Raw genomic sequence first — 27,619 nt, 5'->3', positions numbered from 1 at the left:
AACTGATGATGAAGAAGAAAGCACGTATGGCCAAATCCTCAAGCAAGCAAGAAAAAAATGGGCTCAAAAGCACAACTTGATCTGTACTATGGTTGCTAATGGACTCAGAAGTGCTCACTAAATGTTGCCTATTATTATTTCTGATTGCTTAAAATTTTGAATAATGAATAGGCATCAGGTTTACAAAATATAAAATAATTGTTTAATGACACACGCCAAGAGCTTGGACTTTAGCAGACTTGTTCAGTCGCCCGGTCATGTCTGTTTGTGACCCCAAGGCCTGCAGCCCACCAGGCCCCCCTGTTCCTCACCACCTCCTGCAGTTTGCCCAAGTTCATGTCCATTGCATTGGTAATGCCATCCAGCCATCTCATCCTTCTGCCTTCTATCTTTCCTAGCATCAGGGACTTGTCCAATGAGTCGGCTTTCACCTTAGGTGACCAAAAAATACTGGAGCTTCAGCTTCAGTAACTGTCCTTCCAATGAGTATCCAAGGTTGATTTCCCTTAAGATTGACTGATTTGATCTCCTTGCTGCCCAGGGGACTCTCGGGAGTCTTTTCCAGCCACCACAGCAGGCTGCATTAATTCCAATTCTAGTTCTACCACTTGTCTAAGGTATCTTTCCTCTTGGGGCTCTGTTTTCCTCTGTAGATCCTCATACGGCTTCCCAGGTGGCGCTAGAGGGAAAGAACCCGGCTGCCAATGCAGGAGAGAGGAGACGGGGTTCCATCCCTGGGTCAGGAAGACGCCCTGGAGGAGGGCACTGGCAGCCCACCCCAGTACTCCTTCCTGGAGCCTCCCATGGACAGAGGAGCCTGATGCGCTATACGGTTAGTTCACCGAGTCGCAGAGAGTCTAACACGACTGAGTCGACTTAGCACGCACCCACCTCTTAAGGCTGTTGGCGGGCTTAAATGTGATAATCTGTGTAAAATTAACTGGCGCTCTGTCTTATAAACGTAACTGGGATTCTGTCTATGATGCTTTTAGGCAATATCACACTCACTGAAATTTCTGGAACCCTAAGATAGGTACCACAGGGCAGAGGCTTCAGAAAGCACACCGGCCAACGCGCCGTTAAGCCAGCATACGAGGGAATTCCCCCGCCGCCTCGCCTTCGAGTGACACTCTCCCTCCAGAAAGCACTGTCTTTAGGGGAAACGAAGACCAAAAAACCCCCAAAACGTCCAGAAAACCAACCCTGAGTAAGGCTGACGAGACGCAGAGCTACAATTGAGGCTGAGCCAAACCCGCCGTAGCTGGGGCGTGGCACCGTCTTGGGCGTTCCTTCCCCCTTTTTACCCTTGACGCTCTGCTAGGGCGGAAAGTATCGCGTGACGTGAGTTCTCGCGGGAATTGCATTCAAAAAGCCCTGGCGCTTACCGGAGTGCTCCGTGAGGGAATGGGCCGGTGACTGTGCGGTGCCGCCGTGGAGTTAACGTCGGGGATCTGAGCGCGGCGAGCTGCAGCAGCAAGGGAAGGGGTGAGGAGAGCGGTAGGGGCCAGGGGCCCGGAGGGAGGTGCGTATGAAGGGGGAAGAGAGGGGGCGGCGTAGAGAAGGGCTCCTGGGGAGAGGAGGGCAGGGCCTAGGAACACCTGGGGCCTGGGTCTCCGCCCAGGCTTTTAGCTGGAGCAGCTCCTTCGGCGGAACTCAGCGCTTACAGACCAGGTTCCCAGCCGGCCCTAATATTCCGTTGGGCCGCTTCGAGTCCCCGCGGAGTTCTGCATAAATACGGAAAGTCGGGTCCGTTGCCTGGGTCTGGGGGATAACGAACGCTGGATCTGCGCTGTCCAGTATGAAGGCCCATGTGGCAGTCCAAATGGAAAGTACACAGTGGATTTTAAAGACTACACTGTCGTTGAGAATATGACGACTACATGTTGAAATGATAATCTTTTGGATATATTGCATTAAATAACACATTGTTAAGGTGAATTTCACCAGTATTTACTTTTTACAATAAATGTGGCACCTAGAAAGTTGAAAATCAATATGTCTTGTTCGCACTGTATTTCTATTGGACAGCGCTGCTCAGACAGTTTCGTGTAGGATTCCTCTCTAGCTGCTTTTTACCCATTGCTGGTTTAATCTTAAACAAAACCCAATTGTTACTGACCTTGTTTTATGGATGGCTAAACAAGACATTGGAGAAATTGTCCAAGCCAGTCAGTACTGAAGGTGGGGTGACAACTCAAGCAGTCTGATCCCCTGAGCTCCCTGTCTGCTACATGCTTTTTTCTGTTCTGAGAAGCGGAACAGAAAAGTGGTTAGGAGCACTAGGCTATGGAACCAAATCCTGTTCCCGTCTCACTTAGCCACTTACTACCTGATAACCCTGGGCAAGTTACTTAATCTTTCTGTTCCTTTCAGTTTGCACCTATGTAAAATGAGAGGTTGTTCAGTTGTCAAGTAGTGTCTGACTCTTTGAGACCCCATGGACTGCAGGCTGGCATGCTGCAGTCCATGGTTGAGGGGGAGGGAGGACGCTTTTATCTTATAGGGTTGTTGAGAGGATTTAATAATGTTTCAGTTCGGTCGTTCAGTCGGTCCGACTCTTTGCGACCCCATGGAATGCAGCACACCAGGCCTCCCAGTCCATCACCAGCTCCTGGAGTTTATTCAAACTCATGTCCATTGAGTCAATGATGCCATCCAACCCTCTCATCCTCTCTCATTCCCTTCTCCTCCTGCCTTCAGTCTTGCCCAGCATCAGGGTCTTTTCAAATGAGTCAGTTCTTCGCATCAGGTGGCCAAAGTATTGGAGTTTCAGTCTCAGCATCAGTCCTTCCAGTGAATATTCAGGACTGATTTCCTTTAGGATGGACTGGTTGGATTTCCTTACAGTCCAAGGGACTCTCAAGAGTCTTCTCCAACACCACGGTTCAAAACCATCAATTCTTCAGTGCTCAGCTTTCTTTATAGTCCAACTCTCACATCCATACATGACTGCTGGAAAACCATAGCTTTGACTAGATGGACCTTTGTTGGCAAAGTAATGTCTCTGCTTTTTAATATGCTGTCTAGGTTGGTCATAACTTTTCTTCCAAGGAGCAAGCATTTTTTAATTTCATGCCTGCAGTCACCCTCTGCAGTAATTTGGGAGCCCAAAAAAATAAAGTCTAACACTGTTTCCACTGTTTCCCCATCTATTTGCCATGAAGTAATGGGACCAGATGCCATGATCTTAGTTTTCTGAATGTTGAGTTTTAAGCCAGTGTTTTCACTCTCTTTCCCTCTCATCAAGAGGCTCTTTAGTTCTTCTTCGCTTTCTGCCATAAGGGTGCTGTCATTGCATATTTGAGGTTATTGGCATTTATCCCGGCAATCTTGATTCCAGCTTGTGTTTCTTCCAGCCCAGCATTTCTCATGATGTACTCTGCATATAAGTTAAACAAGCAGAGCGACAATATACAGCCTTGACGTACTCCTTTCCCGATTTGGAACCAGTCTGTTGTTCCATGTCCAGTTCTAACTGTTGCTTCCTGACCTGCGTACAGATTTCTCAAGAGGCAGGTCAGGTGGTCTGGTATTCCCATCTCTTTAAGAATTTTCCAGAGTTTGCAGTAATAATGTTTGCAAAGCACCAAGTGCGATATCTGGTACATATTAGCTATAGTTTTTATTCAACCCTGGCTACCTTTCGCTGCAAATTGATAGGTTACTTTTAGATGTTCATTACACCTGTTGAAAAGTCACTGCCTCAGGGAAATCTTTCTTGTCTTTGTTCCCTCTGACCCTGCCCACACGCCACCACCCGGATTAAGACTGTTGCCCTGAGTTATAGGCTCAGATAGCACCATATACCTCTCCCTCTTGTACTTACCATACTTGTAACTTTACATTATCAGTTATTTGATTTAACATCTTTCCAGCAATAGACTGTAAGACTCAGGAAGGCAGGCATATTGTCTGGTTTGAGGATCACATTGTGTCCTCAGCAACAGCGCAGTACCTGACACATAATAGGAATTCTAGCAAATCTTTAGAGTGAATGAGAGCTAATTTTGTGGCTGCCTTGGACATTGATGGCTGGGATAGCTTGAGGCTAGTCCCATATTTTCTTTGGTAAATACTGATGACAATAGTATTTAGCTCAGGTCCATTAAGAGAATTAAATGTGATAGTGCATTTGAAGCACTTCTGCTTGGCAAATGGTAAATCCTTAACAAATATAAATTATTATTAACAGCTCAACAATTAATGGCTGGCTCCATCATGTATGGGCTTTGGAGAAGTCTTGCATTTTAGAGCAGTGATAGCCAGTCCTGGATAACATAGGATTCTTTTTTTTTAATCCCCTCTTCTAAAACCCTATATTTCCTCCTCCATCTTCCTTCTATTTACTTCTATTTACTTCCTTCCTATTTACTGATAAATTGAAGCAGAAGGGCACTCGTGCAGACTCTGAACACTGTATCTACCTACTTATCAGTGTCTGTACCCATATACTTTACTTTCCTTTAATTTAGATGAAACATTCATGTACCTGTCCAGAAATCAGACCCTGCACATTCATTACTCCAGGAGTTCTCCATCTCTTCTATATCATTAGTTTTTCTTTGCTTGATCTCTCGTTTATCATACAAGCTTGCTGTTGTTTTTTCTTAAAGAGTTTTTCATCTTAAAAAAAAAAAAAAAAGACCCTACTGCATCTCCAGCTAATGCCCTGTTTTTCTGCTCTTTGCAGCAAAACTGTGCTTGCTATCTACTGTTCTACCATTCTCTCCAGTTAATTCCAGTCAGGCTTTTGTCCCAGTCTCCCAATCAAAACTATTCTTGGGGTCATCTTCTAGTTGACCTCTGTGAATTTAAATCCAATGGCCAGTCCTCAGTGTTCACCATATTTGGTTTAGCATTTGGTGCAGTTTATCATCTACCTCCTTAATACATGTTTGTTTATTGAGTTCCGAGACAGCACGTGCTTGAGTATCCTTTGCTGTCTTCTTTCCCACCTCATAATGGGGCTCCGTCCTTTGCTCTCTTCTCTTTAATTATGTTCATACTTTGATGAACACAAAGCTCAAAAATTTATGCTAATAACTCCAAAATTTATACCTCCAGCTTATACCCTTCTCTTACTCTTACAGCTGTTACTTGCTTGACTTATCTCATGTTTTAAAACTTAAACCTCTCATTTTCTTTCCAAAACACCTCTACCCACAGTTTTTGATGTGTCAGTTATTGGCAAATCTATTCTACTAGTTGCTCAGCCAGAAGCTTTGGAGGCCTTTTAAAATTCTCTTTCACACATCCCACATTCCATTTGTCAGAAAATCACGTTGGCTTTGCCTTCAGAATATATGTTAAATCTCATCACCTTCTGTGGCAGCCACTCTGGTATGAGTGGTCATCCCACCTGATTTTTCTGCTTTCAACTTGCTTCCCTCCCAACTATTCAGCGTATCAGCCAAAATGATCCTTTTAAACGTAGCGTATCTCTACTCCAGACTTTGCGGTGACTTCCCATTTCACCCAGAGTAGAAGCCAAAGTTTTTGTTTACAATGGCCTGATCTCCATATTCTCCTCTGTTATCTCCTCTGACCTATATTCTGTCTTGTTCATTCTTTGGACTTCTTCCACTGTATTGCTACCCTTCTACCCAGAACATGCTTTCCCTAATGGCTAATTAGTGGCTAATTCTCTGATTCTCTGCAAAGCTTTGTTCAGAAGTCACCTGAGGGGCTCCCCATTCAACACATTTTTAATTTCCTAGTTAGAATACAGCGACTTCTTCCAAGCTCACTTATCCTGTTTTATTTTTTTCCATTTCCACTTTCTAATGCATTTAGTTATTATATTATGATTGCTTGTCTTCTCCTACTGGAGGGTAAGTTTTATGAAAGAAGAGCCTTTTAGAGGTCCATTTGACCGCTGCTTGATGTATCTGAAGTGCCCAGAATGGAGCTTGGCGCATAGGCTCTGAAGAAATGTTTGTTGAATGAATGACTCCATTGACTAGAGACATGGGAGAATACCTTAAAAATGACTTGTTGCTCTTTGAATTCAAAGCTGAGTTTAAGTCTAGCCTAGGAGCCTGGAACCAGTTAGGGAAGGATGATGAGTGAGGTTGTAGAGAAGGCAATGGCACCTCACTCCAGTACTCTTGCCTGGAGAATCCCATGGACGGAGGGGCCTGGTAGGCTACAGTCCATGGGGTCGCTAAGAGTCGAACACGACTGAGCGACTTCACTTTCATTTTTCCCTTTCATGCATTGGAGAAGGAAATGGCAACCCACTCCAGTGTTCTTGCCTGGAGAATCCCAGGGACGGGGGAGCCTGGTGGGCTGCCGTCTATGGGGTTGCACAGAGTCAGACACGACTGAAGCGACTTAGCAGCAGCAGCAGCAGATTAGTGAGGTTGAGCTCTATATTAAATGTTTAATTCTAAATGTTTAATTCTTTGCTTGAAAATCTAGAATGAGGTTGTTCTTTAATTACTCTAAACACGATGTCTGTTTTGCATGTGTTCTTATGAATAACTAGCAAAATGCTAGTGAGTCTGTTTTCAATAAAGTACATTTAATGTGGCAAATTTAATGTGTTCAGGAAGTTAACACTGTTGTGGAAACTTGTGGGCATGCTAGTCCTTACCTTATCAATCTTATTCAAAGGTACCTTTTTATATTTAAGTAGAAGTTATGCTACTATAAAGTTTCTTGATTTCTTTTACTGTTCTTTAACTTGGTTACCTGTATAGTGATATAATCATGAGATCATCCTACCTTAGCATTTAAGGAAGCTTAGCACACAGCAACTGAATAGTTTCCTAATACTGCATTCCTTAGAAGCAAAATTAAATTGTATTCGTCTTTTTTTTTTTTTTTTTGCTCTATTTGGTTTGTTCTCAAATTGGGTAAGAAAATGGTCAGACCTTACTCTTATAACAAGAATGCAAATTTGACCATTTAAAAGTCAAAGAGAAAATCTTTAATACTGTGTTTTCATGTGGCAGTGCTATTGAGTGTATACATACACACACAACACACTTGTGTCTTTTGTTAGTGACATGAAGTTTTTTGTTTAAGTTTAGATACTTTTATTTCTTCTATTTACAGTAGACAGGGAAAAAATCATGGAGGCAGATGTAATAGCAGATCTTCGATGCAAACTCAAAGAGACTGAAGAAGAGCGACTGAAAGCTGCACAGTATGGTTTACAACTAGTGGAGAGCCAGAATGAATTGCAGAATCAATTGGATAAATGCCGTAATGAAATGATGACCCTGACTGAGGTAGGATGCTAGACTCCTCTGTTCACCTGTTTGTGCTTAGCCACTGAAGATTGCTGTTGTCCAACAGTCATTAATATTATTAATTTAATATTTTTCTTTTTTGAAAATTTTAGGTCTAATTCCCACCCATCTGCAGGGAAATGAACTAAATGAATCTCTAATATTTTTTTTCTGACTCTGTGTTTGAGTTTGAAAAATATGTTCACTTTCTTTACTCCATATTGAATTTTAGACTTTGGTTTGTCTTGATGCTACACCAAGTCCTTAGTTCTATCCTAAAGTCTAGACTTTTATATTCAGTTGCCCACTAATGGTCATCTCAGACTTAACATAAACAGAATAGTTGATTCCTTGCCCACTAACCAAACATGCTCTTGCAGAATTCTTTACCTTACTTAGTAACTATAATAACATTTATCCAGTTATTTGAGCCAAAAATCTAGTAGTTTTACTCAATATCTTTGTGTCCCATATTTCCCACATTTAATCCACTGGTAGGCTCTGAAAACTTGGCCTACAGAACATCTGCTGCTCTAGTTCAGACCACCATCACCTCTCCCCTGGATGGTTAGCAGAGCCTCCTGACTGGTTGCCTGCCTCCCAGATTGCCATTCACACCATTCACATCAGCCAGGCAGTCATTGAGGAGCATATAAAAGATCATGTCACAGCTCTGCTGCAAGCACGGAGCAGCTTCCAGTTTTATTTACAACAAAAACTGAGTTCCCTCCCTGGGTTTGTAGATCTCCATGTAATCTAACCACTTTCAACCTTTGACCTCATCTTATGAATTACTTTCCGTTGTTCTTAGCTCTACTAGTCCTGCCTTATGGGCTCCACAGGAGCTGTTGCCTCCCTCTGAGTTATTTGTCCTCCACCGTCATGAGAGACATGACATGAGAGAGGGGAATTTTGTCTCTCTTGTTCACGGCTGCATCCCTAATACCTGACACGCTTTCATTAAAAGAATGAATAAATCAGTTTTACTTAGAAAATGCTCAGTAATGTATTTAAACTTTGATCTCCAAATTTAAACATAGCAGTTAAAAAAACTAATGACCATCCTTATTTTTTTCCTTTTAAATCTAATTTTCTCTTACTTTTTAAAGCTTGTTGACGAGGTTGAGCTAATGCCCTTTTCTTCATTTTACTTAGAGCTACAGGTAGAGAATATTGTCATCAAACCAAATAATTCTCACTAGGAAAACTTAAGTGCTATTACTTTTTTTTTTTTTTTCCTAGTAGAGATGACTTGACAGCCATAGATCGCTTTTTACTTCTTTGGCAGGACATAGAAGCAATTACCGTATCCCCAGCATGAACTTTAATTTAGTCTCAAGTCACCTCTAAGGGTTTTTTTTACATTAATACTAGCTATAGTTATTCCAGATTTAACATGTGGTTGTTACTTAGAAAGCAGCAAATGTGTGAAACAGGAATGATTCAGTCAAAGATGAAAACTACTTATATGTGATAGCTTTAAGTTATTTTTATGTAACTGAATTATAATTGAATCTGTTTTCAGAGCTATGAGCAAGAAAAATACACTCTTCAGAGAGAAGTTGAGCTCAAGAGTCGAATGTTAGAAAGTTTGAGCTCTGAATGTGAAACTATTAAACAACAACAAAGAATGCATCTGGAGCAATTACAAGAAACGCTGAGCAGAAGCCACGGGCAGGAAGTGAATGAACTAAAACATAAGGTTTGGTATCTGCGTATTTTGGAACAGAAGTATTTCATGCTCAGGCAACCATTGGTAAACTTTAGATGATGAAAGATTTTCTTAACACCATCTATGCAAAATAGCTGAGATGAGGTGTTCCCTCATCTTAATGTGAGAAGTAGGAATGCTGAGAAACAGTGGTTTACCTTAGCGATTTGTTTAAATAACATTTTAGTAGTTAAATTGAATTATTTAATTTTAGCAACTGATTTTAAGGCGTTTTAGCTCTGATCAGCATGGCTTCCTTTAGCATGCTTAGGATACTGGTCCCTTTTCAGAAAGACTAGTTTCCTAGCCTTGTGGTACACTTTATAATTCCACAAAGAAACCAATAGTTTTTGGTAAATTAATGTACATTAGAGTTGTACATTTTGCAACTATAAAATGTATTTTACAGTTTGTTTATTGAAGATAAACAAATACATATGATCCAGTTTGTACACAACTCCTTAAGGGAGGTACGATTATTATGTCCATATAACATGAGAAGACCCAATGTTTAAACAGATTGAGTAAAGTTGGACAAGATTATAGAGCTAGAGAGTGTCACTCAAAATTTGGTTCTCTTATTTCAAAGCCTGTTTCATTGTGTTTCATGTAGCACCTTTAAGATTTTTATATATCTGTACCACCTATGCTGTTAGTTAATTCTCATTAAACTGACTCCCTTTTAAATGTTCTCTAATTTTAAGTAACAGTATCAATGAAATATACTATGTTTGAGCTGGTTATTTTTTTTTCCTAATATGCAATAAAATATAACTATCAAAATGTGCTTTCATGCAGTACTTAGAACCATCTTGCTTACCACTCTGACAAGTAATAATCCAGCTTGTCTGAAGCGACGCAAGTTGAGACACCAATAACTGATATGGATGCTTTTTTCCTTCCCCATGGATATTTTCAGTTTAGCAATAACTTTCAATACCTAAACAAAAAAAGAGTAATGTAGGAAATATTGAGTCTAAAGTAAGGCCAGTTATAGAGATGGCTTTTTGGTAAAGACTAAATCATTCAAAAAATATTTTCAGCCTTACTTATGTTCTCAGATTACTTGTGCCAATAATTTGGAGTTTTACTTGCCATCTTTCTTTTACTTATTTCTCACATTTAATCCATCAACAAGCTCTTAAGAACTTGAGCTACAAAATGTCTGTCTCCGCCTCTCTGTAGTCCAGCTCACCATCATCTCTCCACTACTGCCCAGGCAGCCCGTTTCCTTTATTGCCATCATGCCATTCATTTTCCACATGGCGGCCAACTTGGCCAGGAGTCCAGACCTACTCTGATTACGTGTAAGGATGATTTGTATGCTTATAAAACAAGGCATGTCACTGCCTATTAAAAGATGTGTAGCTTTGGCCAAATAGGAAACCCCAGTCATCGCATCATACAATAAGTTTGAGACATTTAGTGATGTTTTTCAGAAGGATATACACATTTCAACATACATCAATCAGCTGAAATTTTAATTTACATGATAAAATTGAAAGGGGAAAAGAAATCAAAATAGAAGTCTCTTATTTTTTAAATAGTAAACAAATATCAGGATATATTCTAGGAATGTTGAGACTCTATTCAATATAATTCAATATAGATGGTAATGGTAACTCAGGACATCAAGTAAAAGACTTTTATTAACAACAAACCATTTAGTGAATGTTAGATGTGATGCTGAAGGTTTTACCCACCCAATCTCGGTTGAGAGCCACACAGTAATGCAGGTCGGGTCACTTGTAGTCTTACATTTGAGGAATGTGAGACAGGTTAAACCTCGACCTGACCCTAAAGCTCCATCCTCCTGCTGTCATTTTGTCCCCTTTAAGCTGTGATGCATACAGGCAGACCTCTGAGATACTGCAGGGAAAGTTCCGGACCACTGCAATAAAGTTAGTCACATGAATTTTTTAGTTTGCAAAGTAGTCTTTTAAAGTGTGCAATAGCTTTGGGTCTAAAAACAACAGTGTGTACACCTTAATTTTAAAATATCTTATTGCTTGAAAATACTGACCATGATCTGAGACTTCAAAAAAAAAAGTCATCTTTTTTTTTTCATCTGCATTGATGGCTGCTGACTGATCAGGGCAGTGGTTGTTGAAGGTTGGGTTGGCTGTGGCAATCTCTTAAAATAAGTCAACAATATCAATTGACTGTTCCTTTCATGAGCAGTTTCTCTGTAGCATCAAAGCTGTTTGATAGCATTTTATCCACAGTAGAACTTATTTCAAAATTGGACCCAATTGTCTCAACCTCTGCTGCTGCTGCTCAGATGCTCAGTAGTGTCCAGCCTTTGTGCCTCAGACCCCATGGACTATAGTCTGCAAGGCTCCTCTGTCCGTGGGATTTCCCAGGCAAGAATACTGGAGTTGGTTGCCATTTCCTCCTTCAGGGGACCTTCCCAATTCAGGGATCAAACCCACCCTCTCCTGCATGGGCAGGTGGATTCTTTACTGCTAGTGCCACCTGGGAAGCCCAGTCTCAAACTCTGTCACTACTTTGTCAACTTAGTTTATGTCTTATTCTAAATCCTTTGTTGTCATTTCAGCAGTCTTCACAGCATCTTCACCAAGGGCAGATTCCATCTTGGAACCACTCTCTTTGTTCATCCATCAAAAGCAACTCCTCATCTATTAACATTTCATCATGAAATTGCAGCAGTTAAGTAGTAAGACTTAATAGTCAAAAATTACTCCTGATCCTATAGGCTGCAGAGTGGCTCTGTGTTACCAGGCATGAAAACAGCCTGAGTCTCCTACGCCTCACTTTGGTGACCAGGTGCATTTTCAGTGAGCAGTAATATTTTGAAAGGAATCTTTTTTCTGAGCAGTAGGTCTCAATAGTAGACTTCAGATATTCAGTAAACCATGTTGTAAACATGCGCTGTCAGCCAGGTGTTGTTCCATTTATAGAGCACAAGCGGAGTAGATTGAATAATTTTTAGGGGCCCTAGGATTTCCAGAAAGGTCAGTGAGCATTGGCTTCAACTTCTTTTCTTAAACTTCCTGAACCAACCTCTGTTAGCCTCAAAATTGTCTTCTGCACCTTCCCCCCACCTCTCAACCATCATAAAATTGAAGACAGTTTGTATTAGACTTTGGCTTGAGGGAATGTTGTGTCTGGTTTGATCTGCTGTCTAGACCTCTAAAATTTTCTCCATATCAGCACTAAACTCTTCAGCTTCCTTATCATTTGTGTGTCCACTAGAGTAGCAATTCTAACTTCCTTGAAGACCATTTCCTCTCAATTCACAACTTGGTTAACTGACCCAAGAGGCCTAGCTTTCGGCCTGTCTCAGCTCTCAATATGCCTTTTGTCACTAAGCATAATCATTTCTATTTTTTGATTTAAAGTGGGAGATGTGAACACTCAGAGGCCATTGTAGGGTTGGTAATTGGCCTAATTTCATATTGTTGTGTCTCAGAATAGGAAAACCCTAGGAGAGGAAGAGAGATAGGAATGACCTTTCAGTGGAGCAGTCAGCGTACATAACATTTATCAATTAAATTCACCCTCTTACAGGAGTGTGGTTTGTGGTGCCCCAAAGCATTTACAATGGTAACATCAAAGATCACTGATCACAGATCATTATAACAAATAAAATAATGAAGAAAGTTTGAAAGATTGTGAGAATTACCAAAATATGGCACAGAAACAAGAAGTGAGCAAATGCTATTGGAAAAACTTGCTTGGTAGACTTGCTTGGCTCAGGATTGCCACAGACTTCCAAGTGTGAAAAAAATGTAGTGTCTGGGAGGTACAACTAAGCAAAATGCAGTAAGACAAGGTATGCATGTATTAGTTTTCCAAGACTGAAGCAATGTTGCATTTTTGGAAAAGGGGTTAAATAATTTTGTTCAGCATGATTGCCTTCCAAAACAGTTATCCTGAAGGTACCAGAACAGTTTGTACTGCAATTGTATGTTCTGATGACCTTTGCTACCTTTTACTAAATAAGATTGTGAATTTTCTTTTTTTAGTTAGAAACACTGAAAGCTGAGTTAGATGAAGCTCGGCTAAGTGAAAAGCAGCTGAAGCACAAAGTGGATCATCAGCAGGAACTCCTTTCTAGTAAATCAAAGGAAATGCAAATAATGTCTGAACGTGTACATGAAAGTATGTCTTCAGAAATGCTGACTCTTCAAATTGAGCTGACTGAAATGGAAAATGTGAAGGTAATTTTTATGGCATGTGTATTATGGAGTTTTCTCCTTTTTCTGGCTGTATATTTTTCATGTTTTTGTAATAGTCCTTATGAGCTACTTTTAAGACTGAAATATTTTTTGGCCTAACTTTGATCTAATTAAAAAATGTTTTACAGAGTTTTTAGATGGATTCCTTCAAATAATGTAAAGCTTTAGGTTACATGATTATGTAAGGCAGACTTTACTTTTAGATTAATGGAACCTCTGGAGGAATTTAGACATTTATTCTGATCCTAGTTTGTGTCATAAAAGCCCAATACAAAAGTTGGTCCGGCAGAAGTTGATTTGTTGTTCAGCTGCTCAGTCGTGTCTGACTGTTGCGACCCCATGAACTGCAGCACCCTCTTGTTATACTGAAAGTTTTCACCTTTGTCTCAGGTTCAAAGGATGTGTTAACAAACTAAGCCACTTGTTCTATACAAATAATACAAATATTTATTAGAGAATTATCTAGCTTACTTTCAATATACTAACATTGAAAGAAAAGAGAAATTGAACAGACGATACGTCACCAAATTGGGTTTTGACCAACATCCAGACTCAAACAGTGCTGGGAAGTCCCGTGTCAGAGCACATCTGGGGTCCCAGTTGTCCCAAGGTCCCAGGCAACATGTCTGCTCCTTGGGTTAGACTTCAAAAAATTGCAGTTCAGGGTTCCTGCTTATAATCCCAGGACAAAAACTGGTATAATCATCAGTCTGTGACCAAGTTGCAAGCCTGGTTTCATGTTAATGCTGTTTGTTTTGTCTTGTAAAACTTGGAATGTTGTTATGCCTGGGGCTTGGTTGGCCAGGGCCCCTCCAAGGTCTGGACAGTCTCAGAATTCTTCCCCGTCTTACCTGTGGCGCTGCACACCTTGCACTCCCAGCAGGCAGGCACTCACGGTCAGGGCAGTGTCCGGGCAGGCCAGACTCGAGGTCAGGGGCCTGCTCGGCTTTGTCCCTGAAGCCGAAACAAGACCATTTAGTTTCCCTAACACCTGTCCTTCACTGTCTCCAGCATTTGCTCAAACTTATGTCCATTGAGTCAGTAATGCCACCCAACCATCTCATTCTTGGTCACCCCCTTCTCCTCCTGCCCTCAGTCTTTCTCAGCATCAGGGTCTTTTCCAGTGAGTCAGCTCTTTGTGGCAGGTGTGCAAAGTTTTGGAGCTTCAGCTTCAGTTCCTCCAATGATTTCCTTTAGGATTGACTGGTTTGATTTCCTTGCTGTCCAAGGGACTCTGAAGAGTCTTCTCCAATACCACAGTTCAAATGCATCAATTTTTTGGCACTCAGCCTTCTTTATGGTCCAACTCTCATATCTGTACATGACTACTGGAAAAACCATAGCTTCGATTATATGGACCTCTGTTGGCAAAATAACGTCTCTGCTTTTTAATATACTGTCTTGGTTTGTCATAGCTTTCCTTCCAAGGGGCAAGCATCTTTTAATTTCATAGCTACAGTCACTATCTGCAGTGATTTTGCAGCCCAAGAAAATAAAATCTGCCACTGTTTCCACTTTTCCCCCATCTATTTGCCATGAAGTGATGGGACCAGATGCCATGATCTTTGTTTTTTGAATGTTGAGTTTTAAGCCAACTTTTTCACTCTGCTTTTTCACCTTCATCAGGGGGCTCTTCAGTTCCTCTTCACTTTCTGCCATTAGAGTGGTATCATCTGCATATCTGAGGTTGTTGATATTTTTCCTGGCAATCTTGATTCCAGCTTGTGATTCATTCAGCCTGGAATTTCAAATGGTGTACTCGGCATATAAGTTAAATAAGCAGTGTGACGATATACAGCCTTGACTTACTAATTTTGACATTTTAAACCCATCTATTCCATGTCCGGTTCTAATTGCTGCTTCTTGACCTGCATACAGGTTTCTCAGGAGGCAGGTAAGGTGGTCTGGTACCCCTTTCCAGAGTTTGCTGTGATCCATACAGTGGAAGTTGATATATGAATATAATTTGTTTCACTGTAAGCTAAAGTTAACTTAAAAATGAAAGTTTTAAATTCGTAGAAAAGAAAGACAGTCTCTAGAGCCTTTTATTTGATCAGTTTTTTAAAAAGTTAGTAATTAAAAAAATTTTTTGTGTGTTTTTTAAATTTTTTTTTATAGAAGGATAATTGCTTTACAGAATTTTGCTGTTTTCTTTATTATGCACTTTAATAATCTTTCACTAGTTATTAGTTTTGGTTTTGAGTGTTAACCTCTGCTGATAGATAAGCTGACAGCTGCTAACTGAAGGATTATTCAAGAGTTTCTTCTTTTTCAATTCTTGTTTAATAGACCACCCTCCAAGAAGAAGTGAATGAACTACAGTACAGACAAGAACAACTCGAACTTCTTAATGCTAATTTAATGCGCCAGGTAGACCGGCTTAAAGGGGAAAAAGAAGAGCGTGAGAAAGAAGCAGCTTCTTACTCTAATGCCTTAGAGGTATTGTGATTATAGTGATCCCATCTTTTCCAATTTATATAAATTGTTTTCTTGCCAATCTTATCTCGAGTAGCTGAGTTGTTTTCTCTTTTGAATTTAGAAAGCTCGTGTAGCGAATCAGGACCTTCAGGTGCAGCTAGACCAGGCCCTCCAGCAAGCCTGGGACCCTAACAGTAAAGGCAACTCTTTGTTTGCAGAGGTACATACAAATATTCCATTGATTAAATTGGCCTTTCACTTAATAAAAGCATAATTAAACATGTTACTATTTTCTAGGTGGAGGATCGAAGGGCAGCAATGGAACGTCAGCTTATCAGCATGAAAGTCAAGTATCAGTCACTAAAGAAGCAAAATGCATTTAATAGAGAACAGATGCAAAGAATGAAGGTAAGAATTATTATAAGATTTATTAAACCTTATTTGGTACCAGTATTTCTTGTACAAGGAATATACTTACATGATGATTTCTAGAACTGCGTGACCTTAGAAAAAAATTTTTTAATTGAATGAAAGATCCCTTTTATATTTTATTTAAAAACAATTAATTCTGTGTAGATTTTAGTGGTATATATAGCATCCATGGATTGATTGAGTTTTTAATAATTACGCACTAGCCTTGACTTTTTAATTCTTACTCAGTAGCCTTGCCAATCGCTCTTTCTTTGTAATGGGAAAAATCAAGTATTAAAACATTTTTCTGTCCTACTGTTGGCCTGGTTTCTTTCTGAGGGTAGCCCTGAAATTTCTGCTTCAACTAAAACTAGCTCTCTCACCATTCTTCAGTTCTCCCACAAAGGCTTATTTATAGACTGAATTTCCTTTCCTTGCAATTTCTCAAGTCAAGCATATAAGCCCTTTTAATTTTAAGGTTTGTTGGGCGTCATCTTTGTCAAACAGCTGGTAACAGAAAAGCATGTGGAAATTAGATTCCAGTATTGTGCCAACCCTTAGACTCCTGATCCCTGATCTGTTGTGCCTAATGCTCCTGAAGTGGTAACGCTTAATAGAAGTCTGTAAGATTTCCTGCCTCTTTTAAGGATGATGAGATTTACCAAAAAAATAGGAAAGATCAGTGATTAATCTTTGGCATCAGGTGAACTTTGGATTGAATCCTAGTCTCACCTGTTAGCTGTGTGACTTTGGACAAGTATGTTTATTTTTCAGAGCATTAGTCACCTCATTTGTAAAATAGAGATGATTGAACTTAACTCTTAAGAGTTGTCCTTACGAACAAAGCTAGTGGAGGTGATGGAATTCCAGTTGAGCTATTTCAAATAGTAAAAGATAATGCTGTGAAAGTGCAGCAAATTTGGAAAACTCAGCAGTGGCCACAGGACTGGAAAAGGTCAGTTTTCATTCCAATCCCAAAGAAAGGCAATGCCAAAGAATGCTCAAACTACCGCACAATTATACTCATCTCACATGCTAGTAAAGTAATGCTTAAGAGTCTCCAAGCCAGGCTTCAGCAATATGTGAACCGTGAACTTCCAGATGTTCAAGCTGGTTTTAGAAAAGGCAGAGGAACCAGAGATCAAATTGCCAACATCCGCTGGATCATCGAAAAAGCAAGAGAGTTCCAGAAAAACATCTATTTCTGCTTTATTGACTGTGCCAAAGCCTTTAACTGTGTGGATCACAATAAACTGTGGAAAATTCTTAAAGAGATGGGCATACCAGACCACCTGACCTGCCTCTTGAGAAACCTGTATGCAAGTCAGGAAGCAACAGTTAGAACTGGACATGGAACAACAGACTGGTTCCAAATAGGAAAAGGAGTACGTCAAGGCTGTATATTATCACCCTGCTTATTTAACTTATATGCAGAGTACATCATGAGAAACACTGGGCTGGAGGAAGCACAAGCTTAGATTGCCGGGAGAAATATCAATAACCTCAGATATGCAGATGACACCACCTTTATGGCAGAAAGTGAAGAAGAACTAAAGAGCCTCTTGATGAAAGTGAAAGAGGAGAGTGAAAAAGTTGGCTTAAAGTTCAACATTCAGAAAACTAAGATCATGGCATCTGGTCCCATCACTTCATGGGAAATAGATGGGGAAATAGTGGAAACAGTGTCAGACTTTATTTTTGGGGGCCCCAAAATCACTGCAGATGGTGATTGCAGCAATGAAATTAAAAGATGCTTACTCCTTGGAAGGAAAGGTATGACCAATCTAGACAGCATATTAAAAAGTAGAGACATCATTTTGCCAACAAAGGTCCATCTAGTCAAGGCTATGGTTTTTCCAGTGGTCATGTATGGATGTGAGAGTTGGACTGTTAAGAAAGCTGAGTGCTGAAGAATTGATGCTTTTGAACTGTGGTGTTGGAGAAGACTCTTGAGAGTCCCTTGGACTGCAAGGAGATCCAACCAGTCCATCCTAAAGGAGATCAGTCCTGTACGTTCATTGGAAGGACTGATGTTGAAGCTGAAACTCCGATACTTTGGCCACCTGATGCGAAGAGCTGACTCATTGGAAAAGACCCTGATGCTGGGAAGGATTGAGGGCAGGAGGAGAAGGGGATGACAGAGGATGAGATGGTTGGATGGCATCATTGACTCAATGGACATGGGTTTGGGTGGACTCCGGGAGTTGGTGATGGACAGGGAGGCCTGGCGTGCTGCGGTTCGTGGGGTCACAAAGAGTCGGACATGACTGAGCGACTGAACTGAACTGAAGAGTTGTCCTGGAGTTAAATGAAGGCACAGCAACATGCTTACATGTTTGGCAAATAGAAAAGTGCTGACTTAATAGACAACAACTATGTCTTTTATTTCTGAGGATTTCAGTTGTGCTGTCTGGTTTACCTCAGCTCTCCCCTATCTGGGAATTATTTCTTTGTAAATTTTCTCATATTTGCTCTTTGTTTTCTTTTTGTATTTGTTGGGCTATTGTTATTAATCTCTCACTGTTCTGCTATCCCAAACTATCTTTAGACACAGGTAGCATTCTGAATTTTGGGGGGATCGATGTGTCTAGCTTCCAGTATGAAGCAGGAGCAAAAAGTGGATCCTTAAAAATGTTAAATGTCATCTCTGGCTCTTACTTATTACCGTAGCTGCAACTTCATATCATTGCTGTACTCAAAAATGTATTTAAACTAATTGACACTTTTTTAGAACTGCAGAAATTTCCAAAGGCAGAAAAGAACGCTAGGTTTAGGTTTTAGCTAATTTCCTTGTGATTGCTGTGCAACTCCAAGTTTAGATGGAGTCACAATTAGGTAGGTTGATTGCTGCTCATAAAAAAATAACTTTATATTGAAGTTTGCTTCAAGATCCTTAGATTGCCCTTTACCTTTGCTTTCCATCCTTGTCCTTTGTAAAACTCACATTTGTGAATGTGAGTAGCTTAATAATTTCCCCCACTGAATACTACTGAATTTCATTAAAATTTTTGAGAAACTGCACCAGACCCTTTAATGAGAGTGCGTATGGTGAGTACAGTGCAGCCTTCCACCAGGCTTCTTTACCACTTAGCTGATGACTTCTGGACCACAGCCGTGCAGTTCAACTATGTTTCACAGAAGTACAGAGAATTGTTATGGACTTCAGATCCCAGTTCATAAGTAGTCAAAATAAGTACTGAAGAGTTATGTCTGTAACTAGGCTTTCTGAAATAAATATTTTCAAATTATTAGAGTATTAAACTAGACACAGCTAATTTGTTTAGCTTCTAAAATGAAGCCAAAGTAGTATAGTACAAAATATGAATTGTATCAAAAATATAGTTATCAGAATCTTCTCCCCCACTCAATTTTATGGGGGAGAATTTTTTTTTTTTTTTTCCTAGTTGCAGATCGCTACATTGCTACAAATGAAAGGATCTCAAGCTGAATTTGAACAGCAGGAACGATTGCTTGCCATGTTGGAGCAGAAGAATGGTGAAATTAAACATCTCTTAGGTGAAATTAGGAATCTGGAGAAATTTAAGGTATGTGTAAACACCTTTTAAAAAACATAGCAGTTTTTTGTTTGAATATCTTGCTACTTTTAACTTGAATGGGTTTCTTTATTATGTAATTAATCTATAGTTTCCATTGAGATTTACCAATATTTCATTTCTTCTTGCAGTTTCCTTTTGCTTTTCAGTGGTTTGGACTACTTCTTTTAATAGAGCCGCCATATTTGTTGTTGTTATTGTAAATTTTAACTAATTTATACTCAAAGTGCCCATATCTTAGGTATACAACTCAGTGAGTTCTACATACATATACCCCTTAAATTATTACCCAGCTCATGGTATGGAATACTTCTAGCATTCCAGAAAAGTTCTGCCATGTCCCTTTTGAGTGAGTACTCCCACCTTCTAACTTTGTACCAGCTTTTACATGTACAAATACTCTTGAACTTCATATAAATGAAACCATTCATTACACACTCTTGTTTCTGTCTTCCACTCAACATTATGTCAATGAGATTTGTTCCTCCTGTCAAGTGTTACCAGTAATTAATTCTTTTTTGGTGCTTTCTACCTCTATTTTTTGATGAATGCCGAGTAAGATTTTTGTCACATTCCAGTATTATGTGGCAACTGGAATTCATACAAGTCTTTAGTAAACTATTACAAAATTTTTGAAATTCAAACCCCCAGGAAAGTTGTGAAATTATTACCGCATCCCCATCACCCAGACTGCCCAGTTGTCAGTTTCACCACATTTGCATTTTCATTTTCTCTCTCTCTCCATGTATATACATTTTTATCTGAAACATTTCAGATTAAGTTGTGAAGCAGATACCCCTTTACCCTTAAGTTGTTACTCACTGTGGAAGTTTTATCTTTTACATAACCACAGTACAATGATCAAATCAGGAAACTACCATTGATACAAAGTTTTAGCTGAGCTGCCTTTTACATTTTAGGAATTACCACTAATGTCCTTCCTGGAAAACAAAAATGACCAAATGCTTTCCTTTCTAGGGTCCAATCTGTGATCATGTGTTGTATTTAATTGTCAAATCTCTTTGAAGACTCTAAAGGTCCATTTCATTAAAGTTAGAAAACATTGAAGGCAGGAGGAGAAGAAGGTGACTGTGGATGAGATGGTTGGATGGCATCACCAATTCAATGGACATGAGTTGGAGCACACTCAAGCAGATAGTGAAGAACAGGGAAGCCTGGCATGCTGCAGTCCATGGGGTTGCAAAGAGTCGGGCATGACTTAGAGACTGAACAACAACAATGTATTTTTGAGGGGAATACTCCAGGAGTATTATTATACTTTCTCAGTATGTCACATCAGATGGCACATGATGTCTGTTTGTACTGTAATAGGTGATATTAACCTTAAACATTTCATAGGGAGTTACTTAGGCCAGATATATATCTATTTCCCCTTATACTTGAACATCCATTGATGATTCTTGCCTGAAACAGGTATTACTGTGATAATTGCCAAATGATAATTTCAGTTAGAATAATGAATTAGAAAGAGCTTTTCTCCTCATTTATTATATAGTCTCATGAATTCTTATTTTATCCTATGGATTGTAGTCCATAACTTCCTTACTTACTCCGTCCCAGATTTGGCCAGTGGGAGTACTGCTTTACTCTGGCACAACAAAATATTCCTAGCCTTGGAATCAACATTTCTACAAGGAACGTAGTTTCCTTTAAATGAAGAAGGTCACTTAGAAACCAAGATCTGGGCACTGGATGTGCTTATTGCTACTGAAATGTCATCACTTCTGGATTCTTTTAGCAAACAGAACTGGAAGTCTATGTCCATATATTTAGTGTATTTATGTATGTGTTATATGCATGTTTAGGAATGTTTCATGTAAACAGTTTTGTGTATTACACAGATATATATACACATAAACACATAATAAAACCTTGATTTCATACTTAATAACTCCAGTTTGAGTCCAGTACCACAGGGTTCATTGCCTACCCCATTTTTTCCAACAGTGAAAAACCTGGCTCTTATTGTCCTCAATATATTTGCTTATTTACTCATTCTTAAAATATATATTGTTTTGAAATTATTCATTAAAGTTCAGGATTTGTTTGCAGTTCTTTTTGTTTTTAACTTGAGGGTATATAGTCAAAATACCATGTTCAAAAGTTTTGTTTTTGTTGTTCAGTCACTAAGTCATGTCCAACTCTGCGGCCACATGAATTGCAGCACACCAGGCTTCCCTGTCCTTCATTATTTCCCTGAGTTTACTCAAATTCATGTGCACTGAGTCAGTGATGCCATCCAACCATCTCATCCTCTGTCACCCCCTTCTCCTCCTGCCCTCAATCTTTCTTTCCCACCATCAGAGTCTTCAAATGAGTCAGTTCTTCACCTGAGGTGGCCAAAGTATTGGAGCTTTAGCTTCAGCACCAGTCCTTCCAATGAATATTCAGGGTTGATTTCCTTTAGGAGTGACTGGTTTGAGCTACTTGCTGTCCAAGGGACCCTCAACAGTCATCTTCAGCACCAAAGTTTGAAAGCATCAGTTCGTCGGCATTCAGTCTTCTTTATGGTCCAACTCTCACATCCGTACATGAGTACTGGAAAAGCCATAGCTTTAACTAAATGGACCTTAGTCGGCAAAGTGATATCTCTGCTTTTTAGTTCACTGTCTAGGTTTGTCATATCTTTTCTTCCAAGGAGGAAGTGTCTTTTAGTTTTATGGCTGCAGTTACTATCTGCAGTGATTTTGGAGCCCAAGAAAATGAAATCTGACAGTTTCCACTGTTTACCTATTTGCCATGAAGTGATGGGACTGGATGCCTTGATCTTCATTTTTTGAATGTTGAACTTTAAGCCAGCTTTTTTACTCTCCTCTTTCACCTTCATTAAGAGGTTCTTTAGTTCCTCTTCATTTTCTGCCATTAAAGTGATATCATCTGCATATCTGAGGTTATTGATATTTCTCCCAGCAATCTTGTTTCCAGCTTGTGCTTCATTCAGCCCTGCATTTCATATGATGTACTGTGCATAAAGTTAAATAAGCAGGGTGACAATATACAGCCTTGACGTACTCCTTTCCCTATTTTGAATCAGTCCATTGTTCCATGTACGATTCTTACTGTTGCTTCTTGACCTGCATACAAGTTTGTCAGGAGACAGTTAAGGTGGTCTGGTATTCCCATCTCTTCAAGAATATTCCACAGTTTGTTGTGATCCACACAGTCAAAGGATTTAGCATAGTCAATGAAGCAGAAGTAAATGCATTTTTGGAATTCTCTTGCCTTTCCTGTGATCCAGCGAATGTTGACAATTTGATCTCTGGTTCCTTTGCCTTTTCTAAATCCCACTTGTACATCTGGAAGTTCTTGGTTCATGTACTGCTGAAGCCATGCTTGAAGGATTTTGAGCATAATCTTGCTAGGATGTAAAATGAGTGCAATTGTACATGATTTGAACATTCTTTGGCACTTCCTTTCTTAGGGACTGGAATGAAAACTGACCTTTTCCAGTTCTGTGGCCACTGCTAAGTTTTCCAAATTTGCTGGCATACTCAGTGCAGCACTTTCCCTTACCAGCTGTGAGTGTGTTGTTCATCTGAAACAGTTAGGTTTGTTTGTTTCTATTTGTCTTTCATTTTGTTGTCCTCTGTCCATCCTTGTTGAATTTATTTATTTACTCTTTCCAGCATGTGAACCATTAACATGGTTCAAAAAGTGAAAACTGGAAAGAGTTTTGCCTGTCTCCCCGTTCCTTCCACTCTGTTTACACCCCACCTGTTTGGGTAGCCAGTTTATTTCTGATTTACTCATGCTGTGTTCCTTTTTGCAAAAAGAGCAGCTTTATGTAGGCTTTATTTTCCCTTTTTATTTCGTGGACAAAATGTGGCATAACACAGATAGTCTTTTATAGTTTCCTTTTTATTTCATTTTAATCTGGAAATCACTTCATCTAGTTTAGAGAGATCTTCCTAATTCTTATTAACAGCAGCAGAGAATTGTGATGTATGGAGTCTAATACATTCTCCTGTGTCTGGGTATTTAGGTCATTTCCAGTATTTTGCAACTATGTACAGTGCTACAAAGTGTATTTTGCATGTATGTGTTTCCTTTTAATAATTCCTACGGTGTAATTGCTGGGTCAGAAGTAAACTAGCATTGTATCATAGTGCTCATTTCTCTGTCACCTCACCAATAGAATGTATTATTTTTTTAAATTTTTGCTGGATTGATAAATAAGAAGTGGTGTCCCAGTGTAGTCTTAATTTCTATTTTTGGAATAATGAGTGAATTTTAGCATGTTTTCATAGGTGTATTTACTTGCATGGGTATATAGAGAAACTGACTCATGTTTTCTAGTAGTATTTGTATGGTTTCACATTTTACATTTAGAGACCTGATCTCAATTAAAGTTTATTCTTGTGTATAGGGTGAGGTATAAATCTAATTTTACCTTTTCCAAATAACTAGCCAGTTGTCCCAGCATCATTTATTTAAAAGTCAGTCTTGATAGCAGTGATTTAATGTAATATCTTTATAATATGTCAGATTTCCATGTATGCTTGAGTCTGTTTCTGGGTTTTCCGTTCTGTTCGATTGGTTCGATTGACGTGCACTTTTCTGCACGTCAGTGCCGTACTTCTACTGTTAGAGGTTTTATGGTCACGTTTTGTCTGGGAAGGCCCTTCTCCCACCAGAGCTTTTCTTTCTCAGCACTTTTTCTGTCTGTCCTTTCATGTTTGTTTTTCCCTGTGAACATCTTGTCTAGCTCAAAAAAAAAGTTTGTTGGCATTTTTATTAGGATTACATTGAATTTATAAATTAACTTAGCACAGATATCTATCTTCTCACTAAAGAACTAATCACAGCTTATAAATGACAAACTTTGTAAACGTTAATAATCTCTTCAACATTCTAAATTGTAGCTATTATTATAAAATTAGCTATTAGTGTAAAACTTTAAGTTTATATAATTTTCTTTCTCTTACAAGAACTGTTGAAAGGACTGCAGTTTTGGTTGAACTTGAAAAACATCAGTTGGTAGGTGTATGTGGCTCACCAGTAGACTCTGCACTATACTTTGAAAATTATGGCTTTAAATTAAGGGCTTCTACCTGCAATCTCTGAATTTGTTTCCATATTTTTAAGCAGATTTACATCTTTTTTCCTTAGAGAAATTGTACAGAGATTCCTTCAGAATCTCAGAAGAGCGGGCACTGAAAATAACTATAAGGCTTTCCACTCTTTCTCATATTTTTGTTATTTATGGCTTTTTCATAAGGCTGGAATTAAGGCCTTGGGATTGGAATGAAAACTGACCTTTTCCAGTCCTGTGGCCACTGCTGAGTTTTCCATATCTGCTGGCATATCGAGTGCAGCACTTTCCCAGTGAGTATTTGTTTCTTCCATATTAGAAGCCAGGAGAGAGAAACCAGAGGAGGACACAGGTGTGATTAGAAGCATAGGCTTTGGAGACAGATCTGCGTTCAGATTCTCTCTTCTCAGTCTACTTGCCTGTAGTATTGTGAGCCAGTTCCCTCATCTCTAGGAGAGGAATGCTCCTTCTTACACCTGCTTCAGAAGGTGAGTGAGTTAAGTGGATAGTGCTTAGCACAGTGCCTGCCATATGATAAGCATTCAGTAGTGGTAACTGATATAAACCTATGCTAACCTAATTCTTATTAAGTAATAAGAATTGTTCTTTTCTTTAGAGTTTATATGAAAGTATGGAATCTAAGCCCTCAGCCAACTCTGTTGCTCTGAAAGATGACACCTATTACACAGATTTACTTCAAATAAAGCTTGACAACTTAAAGTAAGTCTTGGGTGCTTAGAAAGACGGAGACTCTGTTTGCTTGCTTATAATAAGTGGTAGTAGTTTTGTCTTTAAATTGCCAAAAGAAAGTTCCAGAAAAGAACAGCAACAACAAAAAATACCTCTGTGCAGCAAATAATATTTATTAAAGATATAATTAGTGCTGGTTATTAAAGAAAAATACTTTCAATGAATAATTAAATGTTTTTAGTTCTTTGTTTTTCCTAAAGCCTTTCAAATTAGCTAGTATAAAGTACTTTAGAAAATGTTCTTATAACCTAATTTTTTTAAGAATAAATATCATGTAATTTAAAACTTAAAGCAGTTTATTTATACATGTGTAAATGTGAAAAGTATGCCCCTCTGTCCATTTCCTTTGAAAAATGCATGAGATTTTTTTATTTGAAACTCCTATTGTTAAATCTTATTTTGCTTATTGTTTTTTCGTTGCTAAAAAACCCCAAGGAAATATGTTTTACTAAGAGTTCAAATATATAATATAGTAAACAATTTGTGGGCTTTCCAGGTGGATCAGTGGTAAAGAATGTGCCTGCCAATGCAGGAGACGCAAGAGATGTGGGTTTGATCCCTGGATAGGGAAGATCCCCTGGAGAAGAAAATGGCAACCCACTCCAGTATTTTTGCCTGGAGAATCGAGAATCCCATGGACAGAGGAGCCTGACAGGCTACAGTCCATGGGGTTGCAAGAGAGTTGGACACAACTTAGCAACTACACAAATAGTTTGTACTAAAAACTATATATTTCCTGTGTCATGTTAATATCCCTTGGTTCTCTCTTTTTTTTTTTTTATTAATGTAGCAAAGAAAATGAAAGCATTAAAGGTGAATTGTCCATCCAGCGAATGAAAGCATTATTTGAGAGCCAGCGGGCTCTGGATATTGAGCGGAAACTTTTTTTAAATGAAAGGTGCCTCCAGCTTTCCCAAAGTGAAAATATGAAACTGAGAGCCAAGTTAGATGAGCTAAAACTGAAGTATGAGCCTGAAGGTATCATATATTTTGTCTTTAATATCATGAGAAGCTCTGAGAAATCATACCAAATTTTTTTCTTTCTACAGCTTTATGCAAATCTCATTAAAAACTAATTTGTGACTATGTATCTATATTTAATAAAATAAATGTATTGCTACAGAATTTGTAGGAAAGAGAACTGTGTACTGGATGTGCATGAATAAAATGGGTATTCCTTAACATTTGAGCCTTTTCCATTTAAGATTGCAGCATCTTATGTAATACCAAAGAGTTCAGTTTTGTTGAGGCAACTGATGTTTAAGAGCTATGTTAGTTAATAGTAATTGTTCATAGAAAACCTAAAATAATGGAGTCTAAGAATGTGATGGTTCTTAGGCCAAAAAAAGTTCTGTTACATGTTCTAGGTTATAGATTTTCAGCCATTCTTGCCCCTACACTGTTCACATGCCTACAACTCTCTCTTCATCATTATTTCAGGGACAGGAGTGATTCTCAACAATAGAGGGGAGATTGTCAGCAATAATAAGGTTTCTTTATAGTTTAAAAAGGCTTCTCTGTCTCATCTTTTTCCCCTTCTCTGATTAATAGACTGTCCTGATTAAGAGTTATCCATTTCAAACTTCAAAGGTCTGCTAAACTAAACAGTGCGAGCAGGAAGAAGTATAGTGAATATCGATGGTGTGGATTTCAAAGGAGCAGTGCAAAAGAAAGGAAAAATAATGATTTAAAAACAATAGTGTAGGGCAGGAACACCAGCCCCACAGTGAACTGTGGTTTCTCCAACTTAACTAATATTTTGATTTTGAAAGTGAAAGACATGTTAGTTTGGGAAAACAGAAAAAGTATTAGAACAATTATTCTGTGACTGTATATATCGACCTGCATAGGAGATGGAATGATGTTATGTTAATCCTTATAACACAATACTGAGTGTTCACTCAGTGAGTACTTTTAATTCCCATTTTATAGATTACAAAAACATAGCTCGTGCTTTAGATTAAGTGTAAAACTATATAGCAGTTAACACAGTGCTTTGTACTTAGTAGTTGATCAGTAAATGATTACTCAAGCTTTAAAAAAAGAAAGAAAACAATGCTCCGAGAGGTTAAGTACTTTTCCAAGGTCACTCAGCTGCTGAGTGTTGTTAGCACTAGGATTTGTACCTGGATTCCTTGATTCTTATCCACTATATCCTTCCTAATTTCCATGCTGAAGCCCCATGCAAGTTTTATCATAACCCTCAGTTCAGTCAGTTCAGTCACTCAGACATGTTCAACTCTTTGCAACCCCATGGACTGCAGCACGCCAGGCCTCCCTGTCCA

General features: G+C 39.0%; 1 protein-coding gene and 1 long non-coding RNA gene across 20 annotated transcripts in view; one reads left to right on the top strand and one right to left on the bottom strand.

Moving 5' to 3' along the window:
• Positions 1-1,307, bottom strand: part of LOC145517666 (uncharacterized) — a 70,721-nt gene extending 69,414 nt beyond the window's left edge. The window contains exon 1 of the long non-coding RNA XR_014062250.1: positions 1,203-1,307. This is a non-coding gene — a long non-coding RNA (uncharacterized LOC145517666). The remainder of the gene's footprint in view (positions 1-1,202) is intronic.
• SPDL1 (spindle apparatus coiled-coil protein 1) overlaps positions 691-27,619 on the top strand; it is a 32,117-nt gene continuing 5,188 nt past the window's right edge. For 5 of the 19 annotated variants that reach the window (XR_014062236.1, XM_081520681.1, XM_081520670.1 and 2 more), the window contains exons 1-10: positions 1,361-1,485; positions 7,060-7,235; positions 8,761-8,937; positions 12,936-13,130; positions 15,438-15,587; positions 15,688-15,786; positions 15,864-15,974; positions 19,382-19,522; positions 25,201-25,304; positions 26,125-26,312. Coding sequence is in view for 17 of the 19 variants with exons in the window: in XM_081520681.1 (XP_081376807.1) it covers positions 7,077-7,235; positions 8,761-8,937; positions 12,936-13,130; positions 15,438-15,587; positions 15,688-15,786; positions 15,864-15,974; positions 19,382-19,522; positions 25,201-25,304; positions 26,125-26,312 (1,324 nt within the window). In the remaining 2 variants the exon portion in view is untranslated. Of the gene's footprint in view, positions 833-1,360; positions 1,934-7,059; positions 7,236-8,760; positions 8,938-12,935; positions 13,131-15,437; positions 15,588-15,687; positions 15,787-15,863; positions 15,975-19,381; positions 19,523-25,200; positions 25,305-26,124; positions 26,313-27,619 lie in introns of those variants that run through there. The other 14 variants (XM_081520685.1, XM_081520674.1, XM_081520680.1 and 11 more) reach the window with 9 other exon arrangements.

Source organism: Giraffa tippelskirchi, chromosome 8 (genome assembly GCF_054371585.1).
Source record: "Giraffa tippelskirchi isolate mGirTip1 chromosome 8, T2T-mGirTip1v1.2.pri, whole genome shotgun sequence".
Lineage (NCBI taxonomy): Eukaryota > Metazoa > Chordata > Mammalia > Artiodactyla > Giraffidae > Giraffa > Giraffa tippelskirchi.
This window is presented reverse-complemented; position numbering and strand designations above follow the sequence as displayed.